Below are 26,301 nucleotides of genomic sequence, written 5' to 3'. Positions count from 1 at the left end.
CAGGAAACTGAGGCACATCCCTTTGTGTGACCTAGTCTGGGCTGTTTCAGACACACATCCCGGTGTTCACTCAGGATCGGCCATCTCAGGTGGCCACACCCAGCGGGGGTGGGGGGATGCTGGCAGAGGCCTGTGTGTTTCCAAGGCTGTCCCCTCCTGACATGGACGGGGGTACCAGGCCTGGCCCCCCATCACTGTCAGAAAGGTGTAGGCGCGGCATAGCAGACACGGCTGCACTTCTGATGATGACCACCCTGAGGTCGCCGGGGGGACGTCTGCACCATGGAACAAGCGAACAGCCACCTCGCATAAGGTGTACAAAGAACAGTCAGTGATGTGACAAGGTATTCTCCACCTGCGCATGTGAAGAGTTGGGATCAAAAATGGTAGGAACATCATGTGGCAAAATGTGTTTTTGAAAATGGATGTCTTGTCTATGGCCATACCACCGTGAACGCACCTGATCTCAGCTGAAAATGGATGTCTTGGATAGGAGGCTGAACAGGAAAAAAAAAAAAAAGTTAAGTCGACTGGGCACAGTGGCTCACACCTGTAATCCCATCACTTTGGGAAGCCAAGCCGGGTGGATCACCTGAGGTCAGGAGTTCAAGACCAGGCTGGCCAACATGGTGAAACCCCGTCTCTATTAAAAATACAAATTAGCCAGGTGTGGTGGCACACGCCTGTAATCCCAGCTACTTGAGAGGCTGAGACAGGATAAGCACTTGAAACCAGGGGGCAGAGGTTGCAGTGAGCTGAGATCGCGCCTCTGCACTCCAGGCTGAGCAATGGAGAAAGACTTCGTCTCAAAAAAAGAAAAAAAAAGTTAAGGCCGGGTGCGGTGGCTCAAGCCTGTAATCCCAGCACTTTGGGAGGCCGAGACGGGCGGATCACAAGGTCAGGAGATCTAGACCATCCTGGTTAACATGGTGAAACCCCGTCTCTACTAAAAAAGTACAAAAAAACTAGCTGGGCAAGGTGGCGGGCGCATGTAGTTCCAGCTACTCAGGAGGCTGGGGCAAGAGAATGGCATAAACCCAGGAGGCGGAACTTGCAGTGAGCCAAGATTCGGCCACTGCACTCCAGCCTGGGCGACACAGCAAGACTCCGTCTCAAAAATAAAGAAAAAAAAAAGTTAGGTAAAAACTAGGGAAATCTGAATCAAGAATGGATTCTAATTGATACCAATCAATATGGGTTCATTCATTGTAATGAATGTACAAGACCAGTTAAGAAGTTAATAGGGGACACTAGGCACAGAGTTTATACGAGAACTCTCTGTATCTCAATTTTTCCATAAATTTAAAATCTGCCCTAGGCTGGTCTGAGTGCAGTGGTATTTACAACTAATTGATCACAATCAGTTACAGATTTCTTTGTCCGTTCTCCACTCCCACTGCTTCGCTTGACTAGCCTTTAAAAATATTCTTTTTAAAAGCCTTTTAAAAAAAATAAACTAAAAAAAAGTTTTAAAAAGATAAAACTGCTCTAAAAAACAAAGTTTATTTTTAAAAGTATGCATAACTGGCAGGGCATGGTGGCACACCTGTAATCCCAGCACTTTGGGAGGCTGAGGCAGATGGATTGCCTGAGGTCAGGAGTTTGTGACCAGCCTGACTAACATGGTGAAACGCCATCTCTACTAAATACAAAAAATTAGCTGGGCATGGAGGCACATGCCTCTAATTCCAGCTACTTTGGAGGTTGAGGCAGGAGAATTGTTTGAACCCAGGAGGCAGAGGTTGCAATGAGCCAAGATCGCACCATCACACTCCAGCCTGGGCAACAAGAGCGAAACTCCTTCTCCAAAAACAAACAAACAAAAAAAGTGCTAGGCGCAGTGGCTCACGCCTGCTATCCCAACACTTTGGGAGACTGAGGTGGGTGGATCACAAGGTCAGAAGATTGAAACTAGCCTGGCCAATATGGTGAAACCTCATCTCTACTAAAAAAACACAAAAATTATCCAGGCATAATGGCAGGCGCCTGTAGTCCCAGTTACTCAGGAGGCTGAGGCAGGAGAATCGCTTGAACCCAGGAAGCAGAGGTTGCAGTGAGCCAAGATTGCATCACTGCACTCCAGCCTGGGCGACAAAGCGAGGCTCTGTCAAAAAAAAAAAAAAAAAAAAAAAAAATTGTGTATATAACTAACATACACCTGTGATAAAATCTCATAAAACACTGTACACACAGAGAAATGAGTGCATGTAACAGGCAGGTGCAATCTGAGCTCAGGTTTGCAGTCTAGGCTGCGCTGTGTCACTGTCATGGTCCTGGCTTTGATAATGTACTCCTTACGTGAGATGTCACCACTGGGGGAAGCTGGGGGAAGGGTACACAGGAGCCCTTTGCACTACTTTTGCAACTTTTTTTCTTCTTTTTAGAGAAGTGGGGCTCACTATGTTGTTCAGGCTGGCCTCTAACTTCCTAGGCTCAAGTAATCCTCCCGCCTTAGCCTCCCAAGTGGCTGGGACTACAGGTACACATAACCATGCCTGACTTACTTTTGCAGCTTCTTGTGAGGGTAGGATTAGAGATGATTTTTAAATCATAATTTTGAACATCACAGTGTCTTCTGAGCGTTTCCACAATGAGCAATGGATTACTTAGGGGCCGGTGATCCTCTGCACCTCCACCAGCGATAAATCACGTGGTGGTGGGGAATGGAGCCAGCAGTCCAAGGACCAGGTGAGACAGCAGCTGGGAGGTGCTGCTGCCCCCATCCAGGCAGGGTGCTTGTCCAGCAGGCCACCCGGAACACACAAGCATCCTTGCCACACCATCACCACACGCTCCCCCTTGCACAGAGACCCGATAAATAAGGGGACTGCCTTGCTCCCCAAGCCTGGTGGGGTTTATGTGTCATGTCACCTCAGCAGGGGTTCTAGCCTCCCTGAGCTCCACTCAGGGGAATCTCAGGATAAATTAGGAAGGCAGAACTCAGGCAGGGGTGTACCGTGCGCAAGAAGAAATCTACCACATGGCGGACACTGAAATGTAAATCCTGCATGGCTTTGCAGCCAGAGTAAGTTTTCCTACCAGTGCTCAACTTTCAAGTCCACATAACTGCCCCACTGCCCACAGAGGCAGAAAAAAAATCACACTCCAAATAAGAACTGCCTTGGGGCTGGGCGCAGTGGATGCTGTAATCCCACCACTTTGGGAGGCTGAGGCAGGAGAATGGCTTAAGCTCAAGAATTTGAGACCAGCCTGGGCAACACAGCAACATCTTATCTCTACAGAGAAACATTTGTTTTAAATTGGCCAGGCATGGTGGCACACACCTGCCGTCCCAGACACTCGGGAGGCTGAGGCAGAAGGATCTCTTGAGCCAGGAAGATGGAGGCTGCAATGAGCTAAGATTGGGAAACTGGGCCGGGCGTGGTGGCTCACGCCTGTAATCCCAGCACTGTGGGAGGCCGAGGCGGGCGGATCACGAGGTCAGGAGATCAAGACCATCCTGGCTAACACAGTGAAACCCCATATCTACTAAAAAAGACAAAAAAAATTAGCCAGGCGTGGTGGCGGGCACCTATAGTCCCAGCTACTCGGGAGGCTGAAGCAGGAGAATGGCATGAACCCGGGAGGCGGAGCTTGCAGTGAGCCAAGATCGCGCCGCTGCACTCCAGCCTGGACCACAGAGCGAGACCCTGTCCCCCTCCACCCCCAAAAAGAAGAACTGCCTCCATACCACACCTGTTCAGTCCTCCCATGGGAAGCAAGGACACATGCCAATAACCAATAACAGTGTCACTGTGGGCCACACTCACAGTGGTATGCAGAGACTATCTGGGTGCTGGGGTCAAAGGTAGTTATTTTTCTAAATTTCCTACAATAAACAGGAAATAGTTTGGGAAGAAGAAAAAGTTACTGATGGGGAAACTCTGCTTTTATGTGGACAGAACACAGAGAGGTGGTGTGGGCAGGTGTCAGGTGTGGGGACCCCAGAGTCAGACTGCTGGGGTCAAACCCCAGCTCTGCCGCTTTCTCCACTGGGACCTTGGGCAAGTGACTTCACATCTCTGTGCCTCAATTTGCTCTTTGCTCAAATGGGGAACATAAGTGTCTTTGCCCTGCAAGGGTCAAATGAGTGAACGTGCAGAAAGTGCTGAGTGACTGTTAGCTATTATTGTTCCTACTATTATTGCTGTCACCATACACGCACCTTGTTTGATCCTCAAGAGCCCATACAATGGGATGCCTGGGACACCTCATTAACAGACAGAAAGGTGCAGCACGTGGGTCTGCAGCCTTGTCTGAGATCACATGGGTGGATGCACGACCAGTGTTCAGATGCAAAGACCCTCCCTCTGGGCCTCCTTTGGTGGCACAGACCCTCAGGGCACCAGCCAGGTAACTAAAGACCTCCTCACCCAGGGCCCACTTAGCAAGGTGGTATGGCTGTCCCAGCCCTTTGCCAAACACAGCAGGGAAGTTAAGTCCAAGACCTTTCTTCCCTGGACCTTAGGCCTGAAACTAGAAGGTGGCCCTGGTCGGGGCACGGGGGCACTGGCACCCAGGCCTCCTTCCTCCTCCCCACACAGAGCTGCTGTCCCTTTCTGGGCAGGACCTTCTTTCCAGGTTGCCCTTCCCTGCCTTGGGTGGCACCCAGACCAAGCAATAACAATGACCCCACATGACTCTGAGGCCCAGAATCAGGCAGGGCTGGAAGGGAGCTCAGGGGCCCCTTATAGATGAGGTCCCAAGGAGGGGGCACCTGGCCAAAGTCCCACCACGAGTGCAGGGCCACATGGGGCCAGGGCCGGCTCCTGACCCCTCTAGAAGGCTCCCACAGAGATCTCCACCCCTGCCCCTCCCCACACACAGAAGGGTCAGCTCAGAGACACCAGGCCCCATCTGTCTCCCAAGTACCAGCAAGCAGGGCATAGCCTGGGGGGTGGGGACGTGGCCACCAGCAGGCACCAGAGGCACAATCCCCCCTGCCACAAACGCCCCTCACAGGCGGCGGCACTGCTGAAGATGGCCCAGCCTGGAGTGGAAAAGGTCCGGGGCACTGAATCACCAAAACCTCCATCTCCCCAGGCGGGAAACTGAGGCATGTGGTGAGGGGCACTTGTCTGAGCACCACACTAGGGAACCCACTAGAATATGCTAGGGTGGGGGCATGGATAGGGTGCATGTGACATGTCATGGGTTCGGGGGCTCCGCTTCCCATGAGCATGTTTACAACATTCAGGCAGCCCCGAGGGTTCCCCCTCCTGAAGCCCTTTCATGATAAACGCATCCATTTTTAGAAAGAAGCCTCTTTAATGAGGCATTATTTCCAGATGCCAACTCATCACTGTCACACATGAGCCTCTCCCTGTCTGAGCCACTGGAGACGTGGACAGCAGCAATGTGTCGGCGGAGGACCCCCAGCCAGCCACTCTGTTCCACCAGCCGTCCCTTCCACCCTATGCCTGCCACTGTCCATCAAGGCCCCCCGGCCAGAGGAAAGCTCTACCTATGGCACAACCCAAATCCCACCAGGCAGCCTCAGGGCTGGGGCACCACAGCCAAGCCCACAGCCACGGGCGGCACTCCCGTGCTCAAAGAGGGCCTCTGCCCTCCTACCGGGGGCCTGCTTGCTCCTGGGGGTGACAGTGGGAGGGACACGCCAAAAGAGCAACAGCCAAGGTCCTGGCCAGGCCCACCAGCCCCTCAAGGCCCATCCCACCATCCTGAGGTTCCGGGCAACCTCTGCAAGGAGACCTCCCTCTTCCTCCCAGATTCCCCCTAGGCCTGCCAGAGGTCTCACACAACTCTGGGGCATTAAAAGGATAAAATCTCAGGACAGAGATAAAGGGTGCTGGCACATGATTCCAGGCAGCCCCTGCCTTGGGGGAATCCCAGGTTCAGAGCAGAATGAGTCACTGTGGCCTGTCCCTCCAAGACCTTCCCCAACATCATTGCAGGGCAATTAACTGTCTGCTAAAACCCTCACAGCCTCATGACCAAAAAATAGCTCAGTGCCTGAAGTTAATGGTCAGAACTAAGTCTCATTTAAGGCCTCTGGGGCAGATTTGTTTAGAAAGAAATGAAAAACCAGCCGGGCACGGTGGCTCAAGCCTGTAATCCCAGCACTTTGGGAGGCCGAGACGGGCGGATCATGAGGTCAGGAGATCGAGACCATCTCGGCTAACATCTCGGCTAACCCCGTCTCTACTAAAATATACAAAAAACTAGCTGGGCGAGGTGACGGGCGCCCATAGTCCCAGCTACTCGGGAGGCTGAGGCAGGAGAATGGCGTAAACCTGGGAGGCGGAGCTTGCAGTGAGCTGAGATCCGGCCACTGCACTCCAGCCTGGGCAACAGAGCGAGACTCCGTCTCAAAAAAAAAAAAAAAGAAAGAAAAGAAAAACCAAGAACAGTGTACATGGATTTATTCCATCCCCCTATGGGATGGCCCCAGAGAGCTCTAAGCCAAGGGTCTACCTCACAGGGGACAAAGACCTTCCAAGGCTCCCAGCCAGCCCTGTCCCTCACAGCGCCTCCGCAAGTTCACTCACTCACCCACTTCTGGGTCACACTGCCTTGCTCATTGTTCTCAACTGGGAAAGGCCGTGGGCCTGGCGTGGGAGAGAGGCCTGAGCACCCGAGGACAGCCACGCATCTCAGGAGGCAGGCCGGCCAAGCAGGGACCCCGGAGCAGAACCCCCACATGGCCATGCACCTGAGGACCTCTGCGCCCCCCTCGCTGCAGGGGGCTGACTCTACCTCTCCCGCAGGCTCATCCCCAGGCACCGAGTAAGACGGTGCAGCAGGCATGGGGTCACTCTAGCCTGGAGCCCTCACATCACAGCCAGTCACAGAAATGTCTGCCACACAAATAACAGAGCCACATTGCCCTCCTGGCCAGCTTCTGCGTCCCTGTCCTCGTGGAGAATGTGGCAAGCCCCAGTCCAGCGCCCTCCGGTCTTCCCTCGGCCCTCCCAGCTCGCCTGTGCCTGCCACCCCTCACCCAAGTCCCCTTCCACACCCCCAGGCCTGCACAGGCCTCTTGGGCTGGACTCCCCACTGTGTCTGTCGTCCCCACTTCCTCCAGCTCTCAATCAGCAGACCAACAAGGGGCGGGTAGGGCTGACTGGGGAGACGCATCTCAGCTGAACACAAGAGTCACCCCGGGGCAGCCTTTGCCACTACAAAGGAATGCCGAGTTCAACCTGCTTGGGATGCAGCTGGCATGGTGGTCCACCAGCACCTTTCTGAGTCAAACATTGGTGAGGACACCCACCCAGGCTGGCTTCAGCCAGGCTGGCCAGTCCTGTGCACACACCACCTTCTCCTCACCCCAGGCCCCCCTGGGTGCTCCTAAGCCTGCCGTTTCCAGATGCCAATGCCAGTCAATGCCTGTATATTTACCCAGAGAAAAGGGAGCCCACGGGCCCATCCAAAAGTCACCAGAGGCCTGGTGTGGGAGTATGAAGGAGAGATCAAGGTTGTAATTCAAAAGAAAATGAGATTTTCCCATTTTTATTCTGCTCCTGCTGGCGCTGGCGCTGGCGCTGGCCCAGGAGGCCTGAGGAAGCGAGCTGGGAGGAGGGAAGCCTCGCACAGGCAGTGGCAAAGGGTCCCCCGGCTGCCCTTTCTGGTCTGGGGGTCAGGTCATTCCCCCACCCAGCTAAGCACTTGGAAGGTGGTCCTGCAGTGAAAAACCAGGCCACCGCAGGTCTTCAAAGCCCCAGGCAGCAGGAATACCCAAAAAAGCCCCCAAAAGTACTGGTTCTACTAGATGAAGAGAAGAGGCCAGGCTAGGAGGAGCCCCGGGCAAGCCTGACAAAAAGGATGGCCTGGGCTCCTAGAGCTTCCCCAAGTTCCTCCGGGGTCTCCGAGCACCATGGATCTGATCCAACTGCTTCACCTCACCTGTGGGTAAACTGAGGCCTGGGGAGACTGGTCAGAGACTAAGGAAGAAAGAAAATAATCAGTAGGAAGAAGTCCAGGAAGCAGATGTTTGCATGAAAACATTGACCCAACCCTAAAGCCCTCATATAAACAAAAACAGCTTCAGGAAAGAGGCCCAAGCAGCGTCAACAGAGTGAGCGCCGAGGAGGGCAGGCAGGGGTGAGCACAGAGCCATGGCCCAGATCCACCAGACAACAGACACAGCCAGGACGGCTGGGAGCCCAGGGTAACCGGCACCCGCAGAACGCTGTTGGATTTTACTCGACTCTATGCCTTTGTGTTCTGCGTGGAGTTTCCCGACCACGAACATGCATTCAGTTGATCTATTTTTATTTTTTAAAGGCTTCAGGCAGGAGCCTCATCAACCCTCCTACCTGAATTCTTCATCTTTCCTGAGTCATGGACCACTTTGGGCTCTGATTAAAGCTGCGGTCCCTATTCCAGGAAAAATGCAAGGCTGCACAGTCATTTTGGGGGTTCAGAGGTCCCGGTTAAGGAGTCTGTGAATGCACTGGCTGGTGGGTTGGAGAGGCCGCTGCCCATGTGACTAGTGCAGAGAGGAGGACAGGCTGCTGAGAGGCAGCAGGGGCTGCTATGGGGCCATGGGCGGCCCTGACCTGGCCCAGGTATCTGCCTCCTGTCATGACCCCCAAAATAAAGCAAGAGCCAGGAGGATCACGCTGCTGCCTATACCCCTGCCTGTGCCCAGGGGTTCTGACAGCCCAAGTGACCCCCTCCACCACAGCCACGCCCAGGGCGCATTTGCTGTAGGCAGGAGGGCAGACCCCGGGGATGGCTGCTCTCCCTCTGCCTCCCTCCTGCTCAGAGCTTGGGTTGCACCAAACAAGGGGTCTTTTCATCCAGGGTGCCCACAACATTTCCGCGCCACACACTTCAGGGCAGATTGTGTTGCCCACAGCAGACCAGCACTCACGGGGAACAAGCTTTGAACTCAGTGGAGAGGGATTAGAGTCCCTGCAGATCAGAGTAGCCCTGGGGTGGGGACGCCAGCAAAAGGGTAAGGAATATCCCAAGGCCTCCTGACCCCTCCTGGGGTCCTCCAAACTCCCAGTCTTGGGGACCACCCTTCAGGGTGGGGCCACCAGCAGGAGGGCAGGCAGCATCCCGAGGGCCTCCTGACCACACTCCCTGCACTGTTCCATCCAATCTGTCAGCAGGAGGAATGTGACAGGGCAGAGCTGGAGCAGGCAGAGGCACTGGTGGCAGGCTCACCAGAAACCCCTGGCTGACAGGGACAGCTCAGCAAAAGAGGAGCAGCCGGAGGAGACTGGGAGGCCTGATGGGTTGTCGAGGATACCAGGGGCCTCCAGGGCCATTGACATCAGAGACCCCCTTGCCTGCCATGGCTCCCCCCACCATCAACACTGCCATTGCATTTCCAGAATAAGGCAGTTTGGAAAGGTCTTTCTTCCTGGTGGTCTAGTGGCTTAAAAAAAGAAAAAAGAAAAAAAAAAAAAACAAGAAGGGGCTTTCATGTGACCTTCCCAACCAACAAGGTCGGGGAAGCCTCTGTTTATGGACGAAGCAAGTGTCCCAGCCAAGTCCTAGCATGGGACAGGTTGGGAGCTGGGCTGGGGTCGGTGTGACCCAGGTCCAGTCTCTCTGTGTGCTCTGCTGCTGTAATCACACCGATGCCACCCTGACGCCCCCCTACCCCCGACCAACACACCAGAGGCTCGGTGAGTCACCATAGGAGAGCACCACGAGGCTGCAGTGAGCAGGGGCCAAGCCCAGAGCCAGAGCCTCAGCTGCAGTGCTAATGGCCTCATCCACCAGGGACGGCCAGAGTAATGGCCGGCAGCTGGACACGGCGGCTCATTGAACCCCAGGAGGCACCTGACTGCCCCAGCCACTGCCAAGGGGAGGAGGCAGCACAGAGGGCAGGAGGGGAGGAAGCTCAAAGCCCTAGTGACAAGGCCAGGGCAGTCTGCAGCCTCCCTGGGAGGGGGGAGGGGTGCCTCGCTGGCCGGTGTCCAATCTGCCCCCACCCCACCGGTTTAAAAGCCACATTCTTTGTTTTCTGATCCTGAAGCCTTTGTGGCCTCATTTCGAGAACAAGGTGCTGGCGGCTGGGAACCAGTTGGCTGGGCTCTGCCGGGGAGACCCCTGGAGCTGTGCAGCCCTCTCTGGGCTCAGGTTTCCTGCCCAGACATATGGACCCCCACATGCACCCGCTCAAGGCTACCAGCCTCTCCTACATGGGCAGGCCTGGCACCCACGGCCGCAGGACATCCTCCAAGAGCCTGGCCTGGGGCTGCGGAGGCTCCCACAGCTCCCACAGATGCTGAGTGCACGAGGGCTGCAGGTCCCACATCCTATAGCCCAGCCACCTGCAAAGGCTGCCCTGCACCTCAGAGGAAGGGCGGGATTTCAGTCTGTGCAGGGGGCAGGACGGGGGGTCACCTGAGGGCCTGCAATGTGCCTTCTGCATGGCAAGTTGTCCTGGGGCCACAGCTCCAGGGCCAGGGTGGTAAAGCGCTGCAGCTGGTGGAGAGGTGGCAGGAAGCCCTGACTCCATGCTCAGGTGTCAGGTTCTTTTATTTTCTGAAATGGAGTCTCACTCTGTCACCCAGGCTGGAGTGCAGTGGCATGACCTCGGCTCACGGCAACCTCCACCTCCTGAGTTCAAGAGATTCTCCTGCCTCAGCCTCCTAAGCAGCTAGGATGATAGCTGGGATTACAGGCATGCACCACCACGCCCAGCTAATTTTGTATTTTTAGTAGAGATGGGGTTTCACCATGTTGGCCAGGCTGGTCTCGAACTCCTGACCTCAGGTGATCAGCTCGCCTCAGCCTCCCAAAGTGCTGGGATGACAGGCGTGAGCCACCGCGCCCAGCCAGGTTTCTTTCCATGGACAAGTACAAGTCGCACAGCCCAGGGAAGAATCCTCTAGATCTGCGCTGCCCAGCAGAATTCCCGCAATGGTGGCATTTTCCTCATCTTGCTGTCAGCACAGTACTAGCCCGTGTGAAGGCAGGGGGTCGGTGTGGCTGCGTGTCACTTAATAGTAATGAAGATGAATTGAAGCAGCTACATGTGGCTAGTGGACACCACTCAGGGTTAGAGCCAGGAAACCTTGACTGTGATGGGTTGTGGGTTAGGCAGGGGAGCAGGAGTGCAGGGGAGAGAGGAAGGGACCCAAACCCAGAAGACACAAGGTGAATAGCACAGTGACCAGTAGCAATCTGGACACCTGAGCTGCAAGACCAGGAGCAAGTGGTAGGGAGAGACTGCTCAGCTGGCCCAGGGCGATGTTTTCCCCCAGGCAGAAGGGGCTGGAGAGAGTGCTAGAAGTTGCTCAGGGAGGTCCTAGGTGACCAGCACACCACCCCATTCTAGAAAACAAGCCCAGGGGGACATCAAATGCCATCAGAAAGTTGAGATGAGAAGAGGCTGCTGGTCAGAACCAGAGCCACCATTCCCAGGGTTTGGGATTGCCCAGAGCCAAGGAAGGAGAAAGAAGGAGGTGGCCTCAGCCTCTAGGGTTTATCCCCCGGTGAAGGGAGGAAGGCCAAGGGGCACAGTGGTAGACAGGAGGGGCTCTGTGTTGCTTTGGACCAGGAAACGTGAGCCTGTTTGTGGGGAAGGAGCCAGAGGACAGACCAAAAAGGAACAAGAGAAAGGAGACAATGGCAGAAGCGGAGGGAGGTCCCCCAGGAGGGGCTGGGCAAAGGCGAGGGGGAGAAGAGGGGAACCTTCCCCTGCCAGCCAGGACAGAAGGTGCTGAAAGAGGGAGAAACTCACTTCTTAATTTTCTGGAGAAAGGGTGGGTGGGTTGGGAGAGTGTCCCATTGTCCCACTGGGCCGCCGCGGGCAATGTGGCCGGAACCTGCCACAAAGGGCCACTCCCAGAGCGGGCTCATTAGGGACCCGGGCCGGTGCCGTGCACCGTGACAGGCGGGAGCATTCAGGGCCCCACACAATCAGGCCCTTGTGCCAGGCGGGGGAGCACCACGCTCAAGGGAGCCTCTGCTTCCTCGACAAGAGCGGGCCTCCTTCTTGCCTTACAACCTGGGAGCCAACGGAAAGACAGATTTGGGAAGACAAAGAGATGCTTCCCCTGACAGTGGATGGTCTATTTTTGGAAATGGGTCGACTCTTCTCCATAGCTGCCGTTTCGGTGCCACTGGCCCTGCCTGCCTCTGTCCCCTTCAAAACAGCCTGGAAAGGCCTCTACCTCACCTGCCCAGCCCGTGAAAAGCGGGTGGCGAAGGCAGCAGCCTCCATGGGGATGCCTGGCAGCTGATTCGAGCTCCTGGGGCAGGGAGGTAGGGGTGCAAGCCAGGGTGCATCCAGGGCCCAAAACGGCATTCCACGGCCTCGCCAAAGCAATCTCCCCAGCGTCCGTGCAGCACAGGTCAGCGAGGGAGCAACACAGGCAGGGCCGTTTACCCCTCACTGCTAACATGAACTGACACCGGCCTCCCAACCCTGGCCGGCCAGGCTCTGTGGTGCCCAGTGTGGGCGCCACCTTGTCCCTAGCTGGCCTGCTGGCAGGGCCCATGGCTGTTCTCTGGGATCCTGGCTCTGGCCACCCAGCAGAACTCCAGAGCCTTCACAGCCTCCCATGACACCAGGACCAACTGTGCCCATCTCTGGGGCTGGGCACAGGCACTGGTATTTTTTAAAGTTTTCTAAGTGATAGCTAATGTATAGCCACAGTTAGGAACCACTGGTAAAAGCCAAAAGGTATATATTTTAGTAATTATTCAGGGGAAATGGGGAAGGTGGGGTTGTGCAAATCACCACCCTCTTGGGGAGGTTTGACTTTGCTGGCGGGGCGGGGCAGGGGACGGGGGCAGGGAGTAACTTATTTAACTCGGTGCCAAGTGTACAAATGAGAAAAGAAAGACAGGTGGGCAAAGTGGGTCAAGCACTATCTGGCACCTGGTCAGTCCTTCCAGGACTGTTCACTCCTCCCTCCAACACTGACTGTGCATTGCAACAACATTCTGGACTGGGAGAGAGACAGGACAGTAAACGGAGGAACCTGGAGTCCAGGAACACGAAGGCTTGTCCCCAGCAAACCTGCACCAGGAATCGAAGCTCGGCGTTCTCCTCTTGCGCTAAACCCGTTACTGAGTCCATCAGATAGGGGAAGCAGGTACTTCCACTGGGGCCCTGCAGGAGAGGAGGCTGGCCTGGGCCAGGGTCTCAGCCTCAAACAGCGTTTAGACAGGTCACCATCTCTAGCTCCCACAGTGGTACCCATGTGGTCACAGGCAGCCTCACCATCCCCACCTGCCCAAAGGTAAGGACCAACCACCAGGCAAGAGATAAAACCCAGGCTGTAGGGTATAGGAAGAGAATCCCCAGGAATATAAAAGAGCTGGCTCACAGGACCACAGAGTGACTGACAGGAGGCAGGATGGGCAGAGAAGGCCACCCCTTCCTTGTGGCTCTGAGTCAAACGGCCAGAGGAGATGAGGGTCCCTGGGACTCTCAGCTCAGCCCATCCAAGCTTCCCATTTTACAGATAGGAAAATGAGAGCCCAGGGAGAGGAAGGGACTTACACATGGTTGGGTCTCAAGTGGGCTGAAGCCACTGGTTCAGTCTGGATTGTCCAATCCACAGAACAATGGTAATCTCCCAAGACCCCCAGGCACGGGGCATGTCAGCTGACAAGGCCACTCAGGCCCAGCAGGTGATGTGTCTGCATATTTATCAGGTGGGGAGCAGGAGAAAGATGGGGACAGGCTATAAAGTTTCCAGTTTCTAACAGGACTCCTAACAGGTAACTCTGGGTCCCCTTGGAAAGTCCATCAGAAAACATTAGAACTGGAACTGCCCACATCCCGAAGGAAAGCCCAACCCAGTGACTTCAGGGGCAGTGGAAGAGGCTTCAGAGACCCCACCTGTCCTGGCCCTGCTCACTGCCTAACCCTTGTCCTGGGTCCCCACTCATCCATCACCCCAGCTGAACCCAAGGTGCAGGCGAATGCCCACCACATGCCTTTGCTCGGTTCTTTTTGTTTTGGTTTCGTTTGGTTTTGGTTTTGGTTTGTTTTGAGATGAGTCTTGCTCTGTGGCCCAGGCTGGAGTGCAGTGGTGTGATGGCTCACTGCAACCTCTGCCTCGCGGGTTCACGAGATTCTCCTGCCTCAGCCTACTGAGTAGCTGGCATTACAGGCACGTGCCACCACACCCAGTTAATTTTTGTATTTTTAGTAGAGATGGGGTTTCACTATGTTGGCCAGGCTGGTCTTGGACTCCTGACCTCAGGTGATCTGCCCAGCTCGGCTGTTCTTTCTGCGAAGCCTGGTCTCTCTTCTCACCTGCTCTCTTCTGCTTTTACTAAGTCCATCTTCGAGGCCCATCTCAGTTCCCAATTCAGCCACCCCTCCTCTGAGCTCCCAGCACACCTGAAGAAGTTAAGAAACCAACTTGGGCACTTCCTTGAGGCAAAGTGGCATGATGAATAATCACACCCACAGGGCAGGGGAACTGGGACACACCAGTTGGCACAGGCTCTGGGGTCAGCGGGACGGGAGCCCCTGGCCTGGCCTGGCCCCACCCTGCCCCTGCTGTGACTTGCCTCACCACCCTGGGCCTGTTCTTTAGCTGAAACGGGGACCCCAGTGGGGACCAGCAACTGTTGTGGGAGGCGAGTGAGAGAAAACCCAGTTGCTCTCAGCACAGTGCCAGGCACACGTTTGTTCCATCCAAAAGACTTTCAGAACCTGCCACTCTGTGCTAAGAGTGGGAGTCAAGAGGACCAGAGTCCCAGGCTCATAAACTCCCAGATGGACAGAGAGCAACGACAGAGGGCCCCAGGTGGGCAGGGAGGGCTCCAGCATCCATGTGGCTGGCCCTGGGGTGGGCCCCTGTCTTTTCAAGTCTCTTAATGCCTTAGGACTCCATGAAGTTTGCTCAGGGGTTTCCGGCTCTCCCAGGCCTGGCATTTGCTCCACTCTCAGATACCATCAGCCGCAGAAACACAGTCTACTCAAGAGCTTTTCCAGGGGCAGAGAGGGGAAGACCTGCCAGCAAACGTGCACATGGGTTCTAAGACACGCCCCACATTACAACCGGGAAGGGAAAATGCCCAGCTCTGAATTGAGGAAATGGCAGAATGTCTGTGCCGTTGAGGAATCAGGAAGAAAGAAAGGGACTCAGACCCTCACCTCCTCCCGGGACCATCCACTGTAGTTAAGCATGCTCCACGCCTCTGTTTGAACAGCACACATAAGGCAAACCCAAGGCACTCAATACAGTCCTGATCTTTCTGCTCGGTCCCCCCGAGAGCTGGAGGTCAGCGGTGAGCTACTGAAGAGCAGACACCCATCCCCCAGTGACCCGGCTCCAGGCCTGTCCAGAACCCTCTGCCTGTGTAGACAGGGGATGTATGAGTGACCAATCCTGGGTGCTTGCTTAGGGGAGCGGGACCATTCCTGACATTTTATGGTCAAAGAAGCATCAAGTCCCTTCAGCAGACAAGTTGGTTCCTCTATCCCCAAACCTTTGGGGATGCTACTAGGGTCTCTTGTTGTTATGTAGCAGGAAGATGAGAATTCTGAACCCCAGAGCGGTCCCTGCCTGGATCCCAGACACTGATCCTACGTCTAGGGTGCTAGACGTAAGGGTGGGAGTAGCGGGAGGCAGCATCAGCTCTGGGGATGGAGGGCACAGTAGCCACCTGGGAGTGGCAGCATCTCCCACAGGCGCTGCCCTGCCTAAGCCCTGCCTAAGAGCTCAGGACGCCTGCCCTAGAGGTCAGAGGTCATGAGAAGGCTGACAGCAGCTGAGAGCAGGACTTTGGAGCAGGCTCACCAGGTCTGGAAACTACAGAAGGTTCTGTCCTGTGGCCTCTCTCCTGGCCAGGACCTCCTCCCAACGGAAGCCCTCAGTTTCCACTCCCTGCTCCCCTAGCCCAGCCCACACCACAGTGGTCACCAGAGTGATGCTCCAGAACCACCACCCCACAAGCCAGACTCCAAGAATCACTACTCAGGAGGCACTCAGACCTCAGAGGCAGTAAATGCTCAGTGAAGTTCGCAGACGCTTCCCTGCCTCCTGAAGAGCAAATTACCACCTGTGAGGTCCAGTCCCGCTTGTCGCCCGGCTCTTGACAACCAGACCTGCCCTCCCACCTCCGACAGTTCGCAACCAGATTCCCAGAGCCGTCTGGGGTGTCCACAAGCCCCATCCTCAGTGGATTCAGGAATGCCCCTTCCCTTCTCACTGTCCACGCAACCTCCCCTGACGCAGCGCTCCCCAGACCCAGAGGCAACACAGCCCACCTGGGCCACTCTTGTTTGTGGGCACTAAAGTCTGAAAAGCTGGGACTTTGGGGTCTGCCCTGTGGGGGTGCACACAGCACTAACCCCGCTAAGGGTTATCTCCCCACATACATCCTGGGTCCACCTTAGAGGCCCCAGGTTCTCAATGCCATGCTCCAGACCCCACTTCCAGACCTTGGCCATTCTTATTCCTGCCTGGAATGCTGGCTCCCTCCATTCAACTAGATGAGGACTCAGCTGGCTCTGACCCTAGACTGGGCATGAGCGTGTGTCAGGGGATCTCCCACTCCCACCCAGGGGAGGCGAATCCGCAGAGGCCAGGAAATAATGAAAGGACATGGAACCCATCCTTCAAGGCCCAGTTCTAGGATCGAGATATTATTAGCCTCAGGATACAGATGAAGAAACTGAGGTTTAGAGGCTCAGTAAGCTGCCACGGTCATAAAGCAGGTAGCAAGGCCAAAATTCACCCAGGGATCTCTGACCCCGGAGCCAGAGCACTGCCCAGAGGGCTACACTGCCCCTCAGCATGCTTGGTGTCGAATGTTGCAGTGGGAGAAGGGGCCTTCGCACATCAGGAGCCGCTACCCCCCAGAGGCTACACATATCACTCATTACACCCTCCTCCCTCGACCCAAAGCTTGGTAACATTTTCCCACTTGGCAGAAGAGAAAACAGAGGCTCGGGGAGGCTCAGGAACTTGCCTAACATTTTCCCACTTGGCAGAAGAGAAAACAGAGGCTCGTGGAGGCTCAGGAACTTGCCTAACAGACTTCCAATTCTCTGCGCAAATGAAGGCAACAAGCATGGATTGGAAAATCCCCACGGGCGGAAAACAGATTAGGAGCAAACCACTGATTTCCTTGTGTATCATGTGCTGGTCCTGGGAACTCACAGGCCAGGCCTGAGCAAGAGTTCTGGTGGGGCGACTGCTGCGGTGGTAAGCCAGCCTCGTGCAGAGAAGTGAAGGAAAGAGAAACCAAGAGGTGGGGAGGCACAGCCATCGCAGGGAAGGTGGCCCGCCCTGCACCGCCTTCGCCCCACTCCTCCATGACAAGACACAGGGAGACAGGAATGAGGCCCAGGGCCTGGCATCCTAGGAGGAGGTGCACTGTCTCTGTGGCAGAGGTCACCGCTCCCCTGGAAGTCCCTGGGCAGCAGGCACAGGGCCATGGGCTCAGAACTCTGACACAGGAAACCGAAGACGCATCCCAGGCCCCCCAACCAGCCCCACAGGACCTAGAGCAAGCCACCGCACCACCACTCCTAGTAGCCCTGGTTTCCCCATCTAAGATATGGAGATGCTGAGGTCTCCCTCCTGGGACCATTTGGAAGCTCTGAACAGAATGGAATTGGGACTGGGATGCTGTCTGTGGCAAACTGTGAAGCGCCGGGCACAGCTTACCCACCCCTGGGTCACCTGCCTGGGAGCCTCTCAAGGCCAGCCCTCCTTTCTGAGGCACAGCATCCCAAGGCCATTGATGGATCCCTTGGGACAGGCTGGGGAAGGAGGAGGGGGAAAGGCTTATCTAATCCACCCCATTGTCTTCACTGACCTTTGCTCCCCAGCCTAGCTGGGTTTAGGAAAAGCAGCCTTATTAGCCGAGCTGCTGCACAGAAAAGACCTATTCAGAGTTAGCGTGCTCTTTTTTTTAAAGGCCTAGACCACCCTGTTCCATCCTCCCACTTAAACCAACAAAAACACAAGCAGGAGAACAAACCTGTCTCATTTTGAGAAGCTCAAAATTTTAATCCAAACTTTAAAAGGTAAATGGGGCTCATCCACAGGCTTGCTAGAATCCTGGTTCCTCTGGGTTGGCTAAAGGGGAGTGGACCGTGGAGGAGGAGGTTATCAGGGGAGGGGAGGAAATGCCTGGGAATGGGCAGGAGGGGGGCGTGGCGCCTGTGGTGGGGCACAGGAGATAGGCGGAGGGGCCGGTGGGAAAAGAACTGAAAATTCTTGTGTTTGAAAATTCTATCAGTTCATGAAGGAGAACCTGACTTTCTGGTGTTGGGGTTTACCTGCCTCAGTGTGCCACACTGGACTACAGCAAAGCGCACCCCAGTCCCAAGTCCAGTCAGCCCAGACCAGACGTCTACCAAAGGCAGCCAAGGCCAGGTGCAGTGGCTCATGTCTGTAATCCCAACACTCTGGGAGGCCAAGGCAGGAGAACTGCTTGAGCCCAGGTGTTCGAGACCGGCCTGGGCAACATAGTGAGTTCCCGTCTCTACAAAAATTCAACAATTATCTGGGCATGGTAGCACATGCCTGTCATCCTGGCAGCTTCAAGAGGCCAAGGCAAGAGGATTACTTGAGCCCAGGAGGTTGGGGTTGCAGCGAGCCATGGTAGTGCCATTGCACTGTAGCCTGGGTGACCAGTGAGACCCTGTCTCAAAATAAATAAATGCATAAATACATAAATAAACAAACAAATAAAGCAGCCAAGGAGAAAAGCCTATTTGCATGTACATACACAATACACAGGCCCGCCAGGCCAGCCTCAACCAGGGCTGCCTTGCATACAGATGGGCCACCTCCCACCTCAGCCACTAGAGTCCTCCTAGGGTACCCAGCAGGGCTGCAACTGCCACCAGCTCCCCAGAAAGGAGAGCAGGGTCACTGTCCTCACTAGCTCATCAGCAAGCGTGGCCACACAAGAGGCTCAGACACAAACATTCAGGTGAGCTGTCTAAGCAGCAAGCACTTTTGAAGAGGAAAATGAGGTGTGCTGGGAGAGCCCCAAGGACTCTAACAACAGGAGAAACCTACTGCGTGTAGATCCTGACCTCATTCAACCTTGTGTGGATAACGGGGTACACTGGGTTCTGTCCACCTTACAGAAGAGGACCACAGAGAGGCTTGGCCAGTTAATAACTTGCCCAATATACATGGAGGAGCTGAGATTCAAACTCAAGACACCCTGAGCCTCTGGGTAATGGGGTTATCAGCCATCTGCTCAGTGGTCACTGATAAGGAAGTGACACTTCCCAGCACGGGAGAAAGAGGGCAAACCTGGGTCAGGAATCAAGAATAGGGAGTCACCAGTGTCCCCTCATTAATAGTAACAGCAAACATGACAACAGGCCAAGGGCACAACAGATTCAGACCCACGGCCTGAACAGGAGATGATCATGGCAGCAAACCCACCCAGGACAGGTACTTCCAATGTCAGCCACCTTCCCAGACAAGGCTAGGAACCCCTCTAAGCCTCCACTTGCTTGTCTGTAAAATGGGGATAATACTGCTTCTCCAAGGTTCCTTTGAGGAGAAGCAAAGACCAAGCACATGAGGCGCAAGCCTGGTGTCTGACCCCACTTTTGACACCACCCAGAGAGAGATTCATCATCTCCCTCAGCTCAGGCCCAATCTTTGTTCAATTTAAAGCTACAAGTCCCAGAACAGAAAAACCCAGTTTCACCAGGAGAGGTGGCTCACACCTCTAATCACAGCTACTTGGGAGGCTGAGCTGGGAGGATCACTTAAGCCTGGGAGGTTGAGACTGTAGTGAGCCATGAGTGTTCCACTGCACTCCAGCCTGGGTGACAGAGTGACACCCTGTCTTGAAAAAAGGGTGGGGCGGGGGGGAAGAAAGAAAGAAAAACTCAGTTTCTAAGAGAAGGGCCTTTCCTGGTTTCCAAGCATTCCGTTTATATTAGTGGGACAACACCCCAAGGCCACATGTGTCTTTAAGAGACAAAACTTAATAATAATAATTCCAACTGTAACTGAAATTTGTAATAATAATGCTGAATTTTCATTTCACCCCAGAGCAAAGGTTTGCTGCCACAACATTTGCGGCAGTCCTGTGCTAAGTGGACTTGGGGGAGGATGGGTTCTGTGGGAAACCCTATACTTCAACCCCCCACTGGTCCCCAGTGGGGTGGAAAACTCGGTCTAGCCTAGTCCTCCACTCCTGTATTATTCACTCTCGCAGCTGACACGCTGAGCCAGACTGGGGCCGCATCTCTTTGCCCAAAACATGACAGAGACTTTCCTGCAAGTATGCTCTAAACACTCCAGCCCTCCAGTGTCCTGCAGAGAGGCACTCTCGCCAAGTGTCATTGATGACGCAGCTGAAAACCAGAAACATTTCATTTTCCAGCCACGAGACTGCAGCAGTCTGCTCCTTTGTACTGCCCTTGGGGAAACCGAGGCCCAGATAACTGACCCTTCAAAAGCCCCCCAGGACGGCAAAGTCAAAGGGGTTGAGGTACTCTAAACAGCCCCAAAACGAATTAAATCACCTAACTTTGCACTACTCTCACTGCCCTCAAGCAGCCTGTGGTGGGAGGTGGGGGTGGATACAGTGTTACAAAGAGAAACCTGAGTTGTAGCCATAGATTGCTAATCAGTAACAAAATATCCCTCTAAACCCAGTCAGTCCTACCTTGAACCCACAGGCTCAGGATGGTAAATAAAGGAAAAATATGCTGCACTGCCCCCGCCCCACCTCCATGGATATGTCTCCCACCCCAGCCCCCACCCCATCACGCCTGCAGAGGCCACTTGGCCACCAAACCAAGGAGAAAACGTCCCTCCCCACCTCAGGCTGAGGGGTCCTGGGGAGGGCAGTCATTTCAGGCCTAGACACACTTTCTCTGAATTAGGAAAGGCTTTAAAGGCAACCAGAAAGGGCTGTTCATTCTCCACCTTCAGGCAAAAAGTTCAGGCAGTTGTAACTACCAGCAGAACTGGAAGCCAAGCAACCAAAAAACGTGTAAGAACAGGGAGGCCCTGGATCCACCGGCAGGGACGAGAAAGCCGGCAGGGAGCAGAAGGGCTGAGCAGGAGGCTGGGAGAGGGAGCAGGCTGCAGGCTCCCACAGCCCCAAGCTGGGGCCACCCTCTGCACTGGGCGCAGCAGTAATATGGGCGTGGAAGACAGGCGCTGACAGAGGCCAAAGGTGCACCCACCCACACCCTGGTCACGGATGACCACGGCACTTCCTATAAGGCGACCAACAGTTTATAAATCCCTTCAGACAGTTTATCTCCACCTCAAATCCACGAGGCAGAGGTCATCATCTCCATTTTACAGACAAAGAAACGGAGATAGACAGAGGAGAAAAACTAGAATCCGTTCCAAATACATCTCCCTCGGGAAAGTCTTAGAGTCTCGGCTGAGAAAGGTCCCGGGACTAGAAGGGCGGAATTTATGGCAAACCAGAAAGGCTCTGAGCCCCAGGCCTCTTCCCAGCTGCCCCTGGGTGTCAAGCAGCTGCCTGTGCACCCTTCCAATCCCCGCACCCTACTGCAGAACTCCAGCCACTGCACACACGTGGACACTGCTTGGCTTGGAGGACACCTGTTGCTGCAAGAGGGGAAATTCACCTGCGCTCAAAGAGGCCTTGTATCCTTTTCTGTTCAGAACTTCCCGCTACTAGGCAAGGATTTCCAAGGCTGGGATGAGGCGCCCACCGCCAGCCCAGCAGTGACAGACGCCAATTTTGGCAACTACACCCACTAGAAACTTTCCTGGGACCGGACCGGCAGCAGGTTCTGAGCTGAACAGAAAGACACTCCACCACTGGACCGGCCCACAACCGCCCAAAGCCCTACTTCGGGTGGGTGCGGGATCCCCTGGTCCAGGATCCATGACAGCTGGAGGAGGAGTCTGGAGTGGCGGCCGCACGAGTGGGACCGCCAGGGACCACCTCCTCTCGCCGCAGCCTGGGGAAGGGGCTGCAGCCAGGGAGACCCGCGCTGCCCGGCCCGTGTAGTCCTTACCGTGCAGACCGTTGGGGATGCTGCGGTGGTGCGGCGGCGCCGACAGGTCGTCCAGGGACCGACGTGTTGCTCCTGCCTTGCCTTCGGGGGCCTTGTGCGGCCCAGGGGGCAGCAGCGGGGGTGGGACATGGTGGTGGTGGTCCGGGCTGCCGCCGCTGCCCGCGCTGGACGTACTGCTGCCGTCGCCCACGTCGCGGGCCCCCGCGCCGGGCGCGCCACCCGCCAGCGGCCCGCTCAGGCTGGCCTGGCTGTCGATGGAGCTGCGGGAGCCGGCGCCGCCCCCGCCGCCGCCGCCGCCGCCGCCGCCTGAGCCCCCTGTCGCCGCCAGTGCCGCGCGCTCCTCGTCCAGCAGCAGCACCAGCTCCTTGAGCTCCAGGTTCTCGCGCAGCAGGGCCTCCTGGCGCGCCTCGAGCTCAGTAAAGTTTCTGTCGCGGAGCGCGGGTCATCTCTGTGCTGGTTTATGCCGGCTGCGAGTGCCTGAAGCAATAAGTATCGCAAGGTTAGCGCCCTCTGCTGGCTCTGTCGTCGAGGAAGCAGTAGAGCTCGCGCAGCTCCTGGTTGTCGTCCTGCAGTCGTTGGTTCACGTCCTTGAGGCCGCGGATCTCCAGCAGCTGCTGCTGCAGCCGCCGGTTCACGTCGCGCATCAGGCCGCCGTGCTCCAGCATGAGGCCCACCTTCTCGCCCTCCGCGCGCCGCAAACTCGCCGCGCTAGCTCCTCCTTACCCAGGGGCAAGCGGAGCAGTTCCTCGTCCGGCACCTTGGCTCAGCCTTCCTTCCGACGCCGCCGCCGCTGTCAAGGTGGGCTTCTCACATGGCGGGCCGTCACCGCGGCATCGCCTCGCCCGGCCGGTGGCGCCGCGCCGGGGCCCCAGCTGCACCGCGTGCGCGGGCGGGGCGCCGCAGCGGCACCGCCCCGCCGCCTTGCGCCCTCGCCGGCGACTCCGCCGGGCGCCCGGGAGCCCACGCGCCTCAGCTGACGCGGAGCGGGAGGCGGCTGCCGCGTCGGCGGCCGCGGAGCCGGGAGGCCTCAGGCTCTGGCGGCGGTGAAGTGGAGGCCCGCCCCGCCTCCAGCTCCTGCCGCCCCCGCCCCACTCCTCTGGCGGAGAGTGGGCGGGGGCCCCTGAGTGCCTGGCCCTGGCCCCTGAGGGGGTTGGGCGTGACTGGGAAGGGGAGGCGTGGCTCCCCTGCTGGTCTCTGGTAAGTGGGGGGGCCTGCCCGGTCAGCCTCAGAGGCGCGTTCTGGTTGGTCCTGTCTCTCCGGCTGGGATTGGGCTGCCTGGTGGGTGGAGGGGCGGGGTACCCGTGGGGGAGCTGCGGTAGCATGTCCATCCGCGGGGTTTCCGACCCCCGCCCGCAGCCGGCTCCCGGCGGTTCAAGTTTCTGCGCCCAGAGGACGCGGCCTTGGCCAATCCCAGGGCTACAGGGCGCTTTTAAAATGCAGGTACGACTGCGGGGAGGGGGACGGTGGGAAAGGTAGGGCCGGGCTTCCCTTAAAGGCGACGCGCAGAAATAGCAGTCGAGCCCCCTCCCCGGCCCGCGTCCCCCGCCCTCCTCCCTCTCCCCAGATAAACAAATACCCACGATCTGGGCGACGGCGCCCCTTCTCCCTCCCGGGGGCACCAGAGTTCAGGGCAGTCGGAGACTCAGCGAACAATAGGACTGTGACATGGGGGTCGCTCTTCCCCGCGGCAGGGCGGCTCTTTGTCCCCTTCCCTGCCCCCAGGCTCCTCCGCCCCCGTCCCCACCCGGGTCTCCTGCCGGAGCGCGCAGCAGGGCTGCGTCTCCGCTCCTAGCCCGGGGCTGAGCTAAGCGCTGGCGTCCGCGCCCCGGCAGGGCCAGGGCCTTGCCAGCCGCGTCCCGCAGCGTGGTCGGTACTCTCTGCCCCGATGGGGCGAGAGCGCCGGGAACCTGCCCCCAGCCCGGAGTGGCGCTCGGAGCCACGCTCCCCCTCCGCCCACTCGACCGCTAAGTCCCTGGGATTCGGGAGATAATCTGCAATTCGCGGGGTGGAAACCACTGGGAAGGTGAGAAGGTCTCCCACAGGGTCCTGAACGCCGGGGTCCGGGGGCGCCGAGCCGGCCACAGAACTGCCCACCGGCGGCCCTCGCGGGACCCCCGTCCTTCCCACTGCCTGTAAGTCTGTCTCGTTATCCTCCGGTCTCCAAAGCGCATTTACGGCGCGTCTACCGCCAGCAGGCGGGGTGGAGGGGTGTCCCTCCCCCGGAACCTGCAACGAGATCAAACCCGCGCACGCGACAGTGAGCGGCCCACTGCCAGGAGCGCGCGCCCGCGCAGCAGCTGATGCCCCGTTTACAGTTGCTACGCCATTCATTCAGCTGTGTACTCAGCGCCTACTCGCCGCGGGGCCTGCTCCAGCCCCGGGGAATTCTGCAGGGCACCGGACTGCCCTCTGCGAGGGACTTGGCGTCCTGGGAGCAGGATGGGGAGAAGACACACGAGCTAGATCACAATAAAACTTGTCTTAAGTGCTATGCGGGGCATTAAGTCGAGCTGCTGTCATAGAAAGCATAATCAGTTACTTTAGATCCAGCGGTCAGGGAGGTCGGGAGGCACATCTAAGCTGAAGTCTGATTGACAAGGTACAAAGATAAGGGGAAGCGCATTCCAGGCAGCTGGAACAGCCAGTGCCAATGCCCTAGGGCTGGCCTGTTAGGGGCCTGTTCCAAGGCCAGTGGGACTGGGGGTTGGCCAGGGAAGAGGCGTGAGAGCTGAGGTCAGAGGTCAGAGATTAGAGGGGCCAGATCATGTATGATTCCAAGGCAGCTGGGGAGGCAGTGGGGGTTTTAGCAGGGAAGCAACATGACCTCGTTTACCTTTTTAAGAGGCTCACCCTGACCCACATGTGGAGAAGAGATGGAGGGGAGTACACAGAGTGGTCCAGATTCAATATCTCGTCTCCCACCCGTTCGCCAGTCTCTCCAGACAGATGGTCAGGAGAGGGTGGTGGGGAGAGGATGGGCTGAGCACAGCTTCCAAGGTTAAACCCAGGGATGCTGAGGGTCTCCCAGGATCTGCCCAAGTGAGCCAGCTCCTGAGGGGAGGGGATATCCTTCCCTCCGAGGCACTGCTCTGCTGGCCCAGCACAGCTCAGTTTGAATTTAGAGAGGGAGGGGCTTTCAGCTTCTGCCTGGGGGAGCTGCAGGTCTGTCTTAACCCCCAGGAAGCCAGATTAACTTCAAGGAGCTCCTTGCAGGCTCCCTGCAGAATGAAGCCCGTGCAGAGTTGCTCCTGGGAGATGGAAGTGTAAACGTGGGATACACCATAGGAAAAACCCACCAGCTCACCAGGGAAGTTGCTGAGATAGCACTGTGCTTTGTGAGAACCCCCTCCCCATTCGTGCGCGGCTCCAGGTGGTTCCTCGGGCCTGTTATCTCTGCCCCCTGATCCTCCAGAGCTAGCAGCTTCCGCTGAACTTTCAAGAAAAAAAAGAAGCCTCTATCTAGATGGGGTTTATTTGCGTCTTCTACAGGCTGTGTGGACCAAGGACCAAGAGTTCCTCTGTGGAGTCTTGATAGCTTTGCTTACGTCCTCAGGGTAGAACAAAGACAAAGTGCTAGCGGTGGTGGTACTGGGTGGCTTGAGGGAAGATCTCTCTGCTCCCCACACAAGGGCTGGGAATGCTTGGGCAAAACAGGATAGGACCAGAGGAGGTGAGAGGGCCCAGGGCTGAAACAGGGTCCTGAAGGAAAAGGGACTTCCAAGGCAGAGCCACCTCCCGGAGGGCCCATATAATAGGGTCCAGGAGTAGGTGCCATGCCCCCGGAGTACTCACAGCCCAACAGAACCAGGATCCCAAAATGTCACGTGAACGTGACTTTGCTTTTTTTTTTTTTTTTTTTTTTTTTTTTTTGTCTGAGACAGGGTCTCACTCTGTCTCCCAAGCTGGAGCGCACTGGCACTATCTTGGCTCAGTGCAACCTCAACCTCCAAGGCTCAAGAGATCCTCCCACCTCAGCCTCCTAAGTAGCTGGGGCCATAGGCACTACCATGCCTGGTTATTTTATTTTTTCTTCTTTTTTTTTTCCATAGAGACAGGGTCTCACTCTGTTTGCCAGGCTGGTCTCAAACTCCTGCGCTCAAGCAATCCAATCCTTCTGCCTCAATAACTTTGCTTCTTAAGCCCCTTGGTCATGACAATTCTGCTTTGTTACAAAAACAGTAAAACTGGCCGGGCACGGTGGTTCACTCCTGTAATCCCAGCACTTTGGGAGGCTGAAGCGGGCAGATCACGAGGTCAGGAGATCAAGACCATCCTGGCTAACACGGTGAAACCCCGTCTCTACTAAAAATACAAAAAAATTAGCCGGGCGTGGTGGCAGGAACCTGTAGTCCCAGCTACTCGGGAGGCTGAGGCAGGAGAATGGCGTGAACCCGGGAGGCAGAGCT

The 26,301-nt window shown here is 56.4% G+C and overlaps 1 protein-coding gene across 1 annotated transcript in view; it reads right to left on the bottom strand.

Moving 5' to 3' along the window:
• The window catches only part of CCDC85C (coiled-coil domain containing 85C), a 91,044-nt gene extending 67,821 nt beyond the window's left edge, over nt 1-23,223 (bottom strand). Inside the window, 4 exon segments of the mRNA XM_021941552.2 lie at nt 21,896-22,313; nt 22,315-22,593; nt 22,596-22,652; nt 22,654-23,223. Coding sequence (XP_021797244.2) covers nt 21,896-22,313; nt 22,315-22,593; nt 22,596-22,652; nt 22,654-23,223 — 1,324 coding nt within the window.
• Between the last annotated feature and the right edge of the window lie 3,078 nt (nt 23,224-26,301).

This window comes from Papio anubis, chromosome 7 (assembly GCF_008728515.1).
Source record: "Papio anubis isolate 15944 chromosome 7, Panubis1.0, whole genome shotgun sequence".
Lineage (NCBI taxonomy): Eukaryota > Metazoa > Chordata > Mammalia > Primates > Cercopithecidae > Papio > Papio anubis.
The sequence above is the reverse complement of the archived record's forward strand: the minus strand, read 5'-3'. Positions and strand labels throughout refer to the sequence as shown.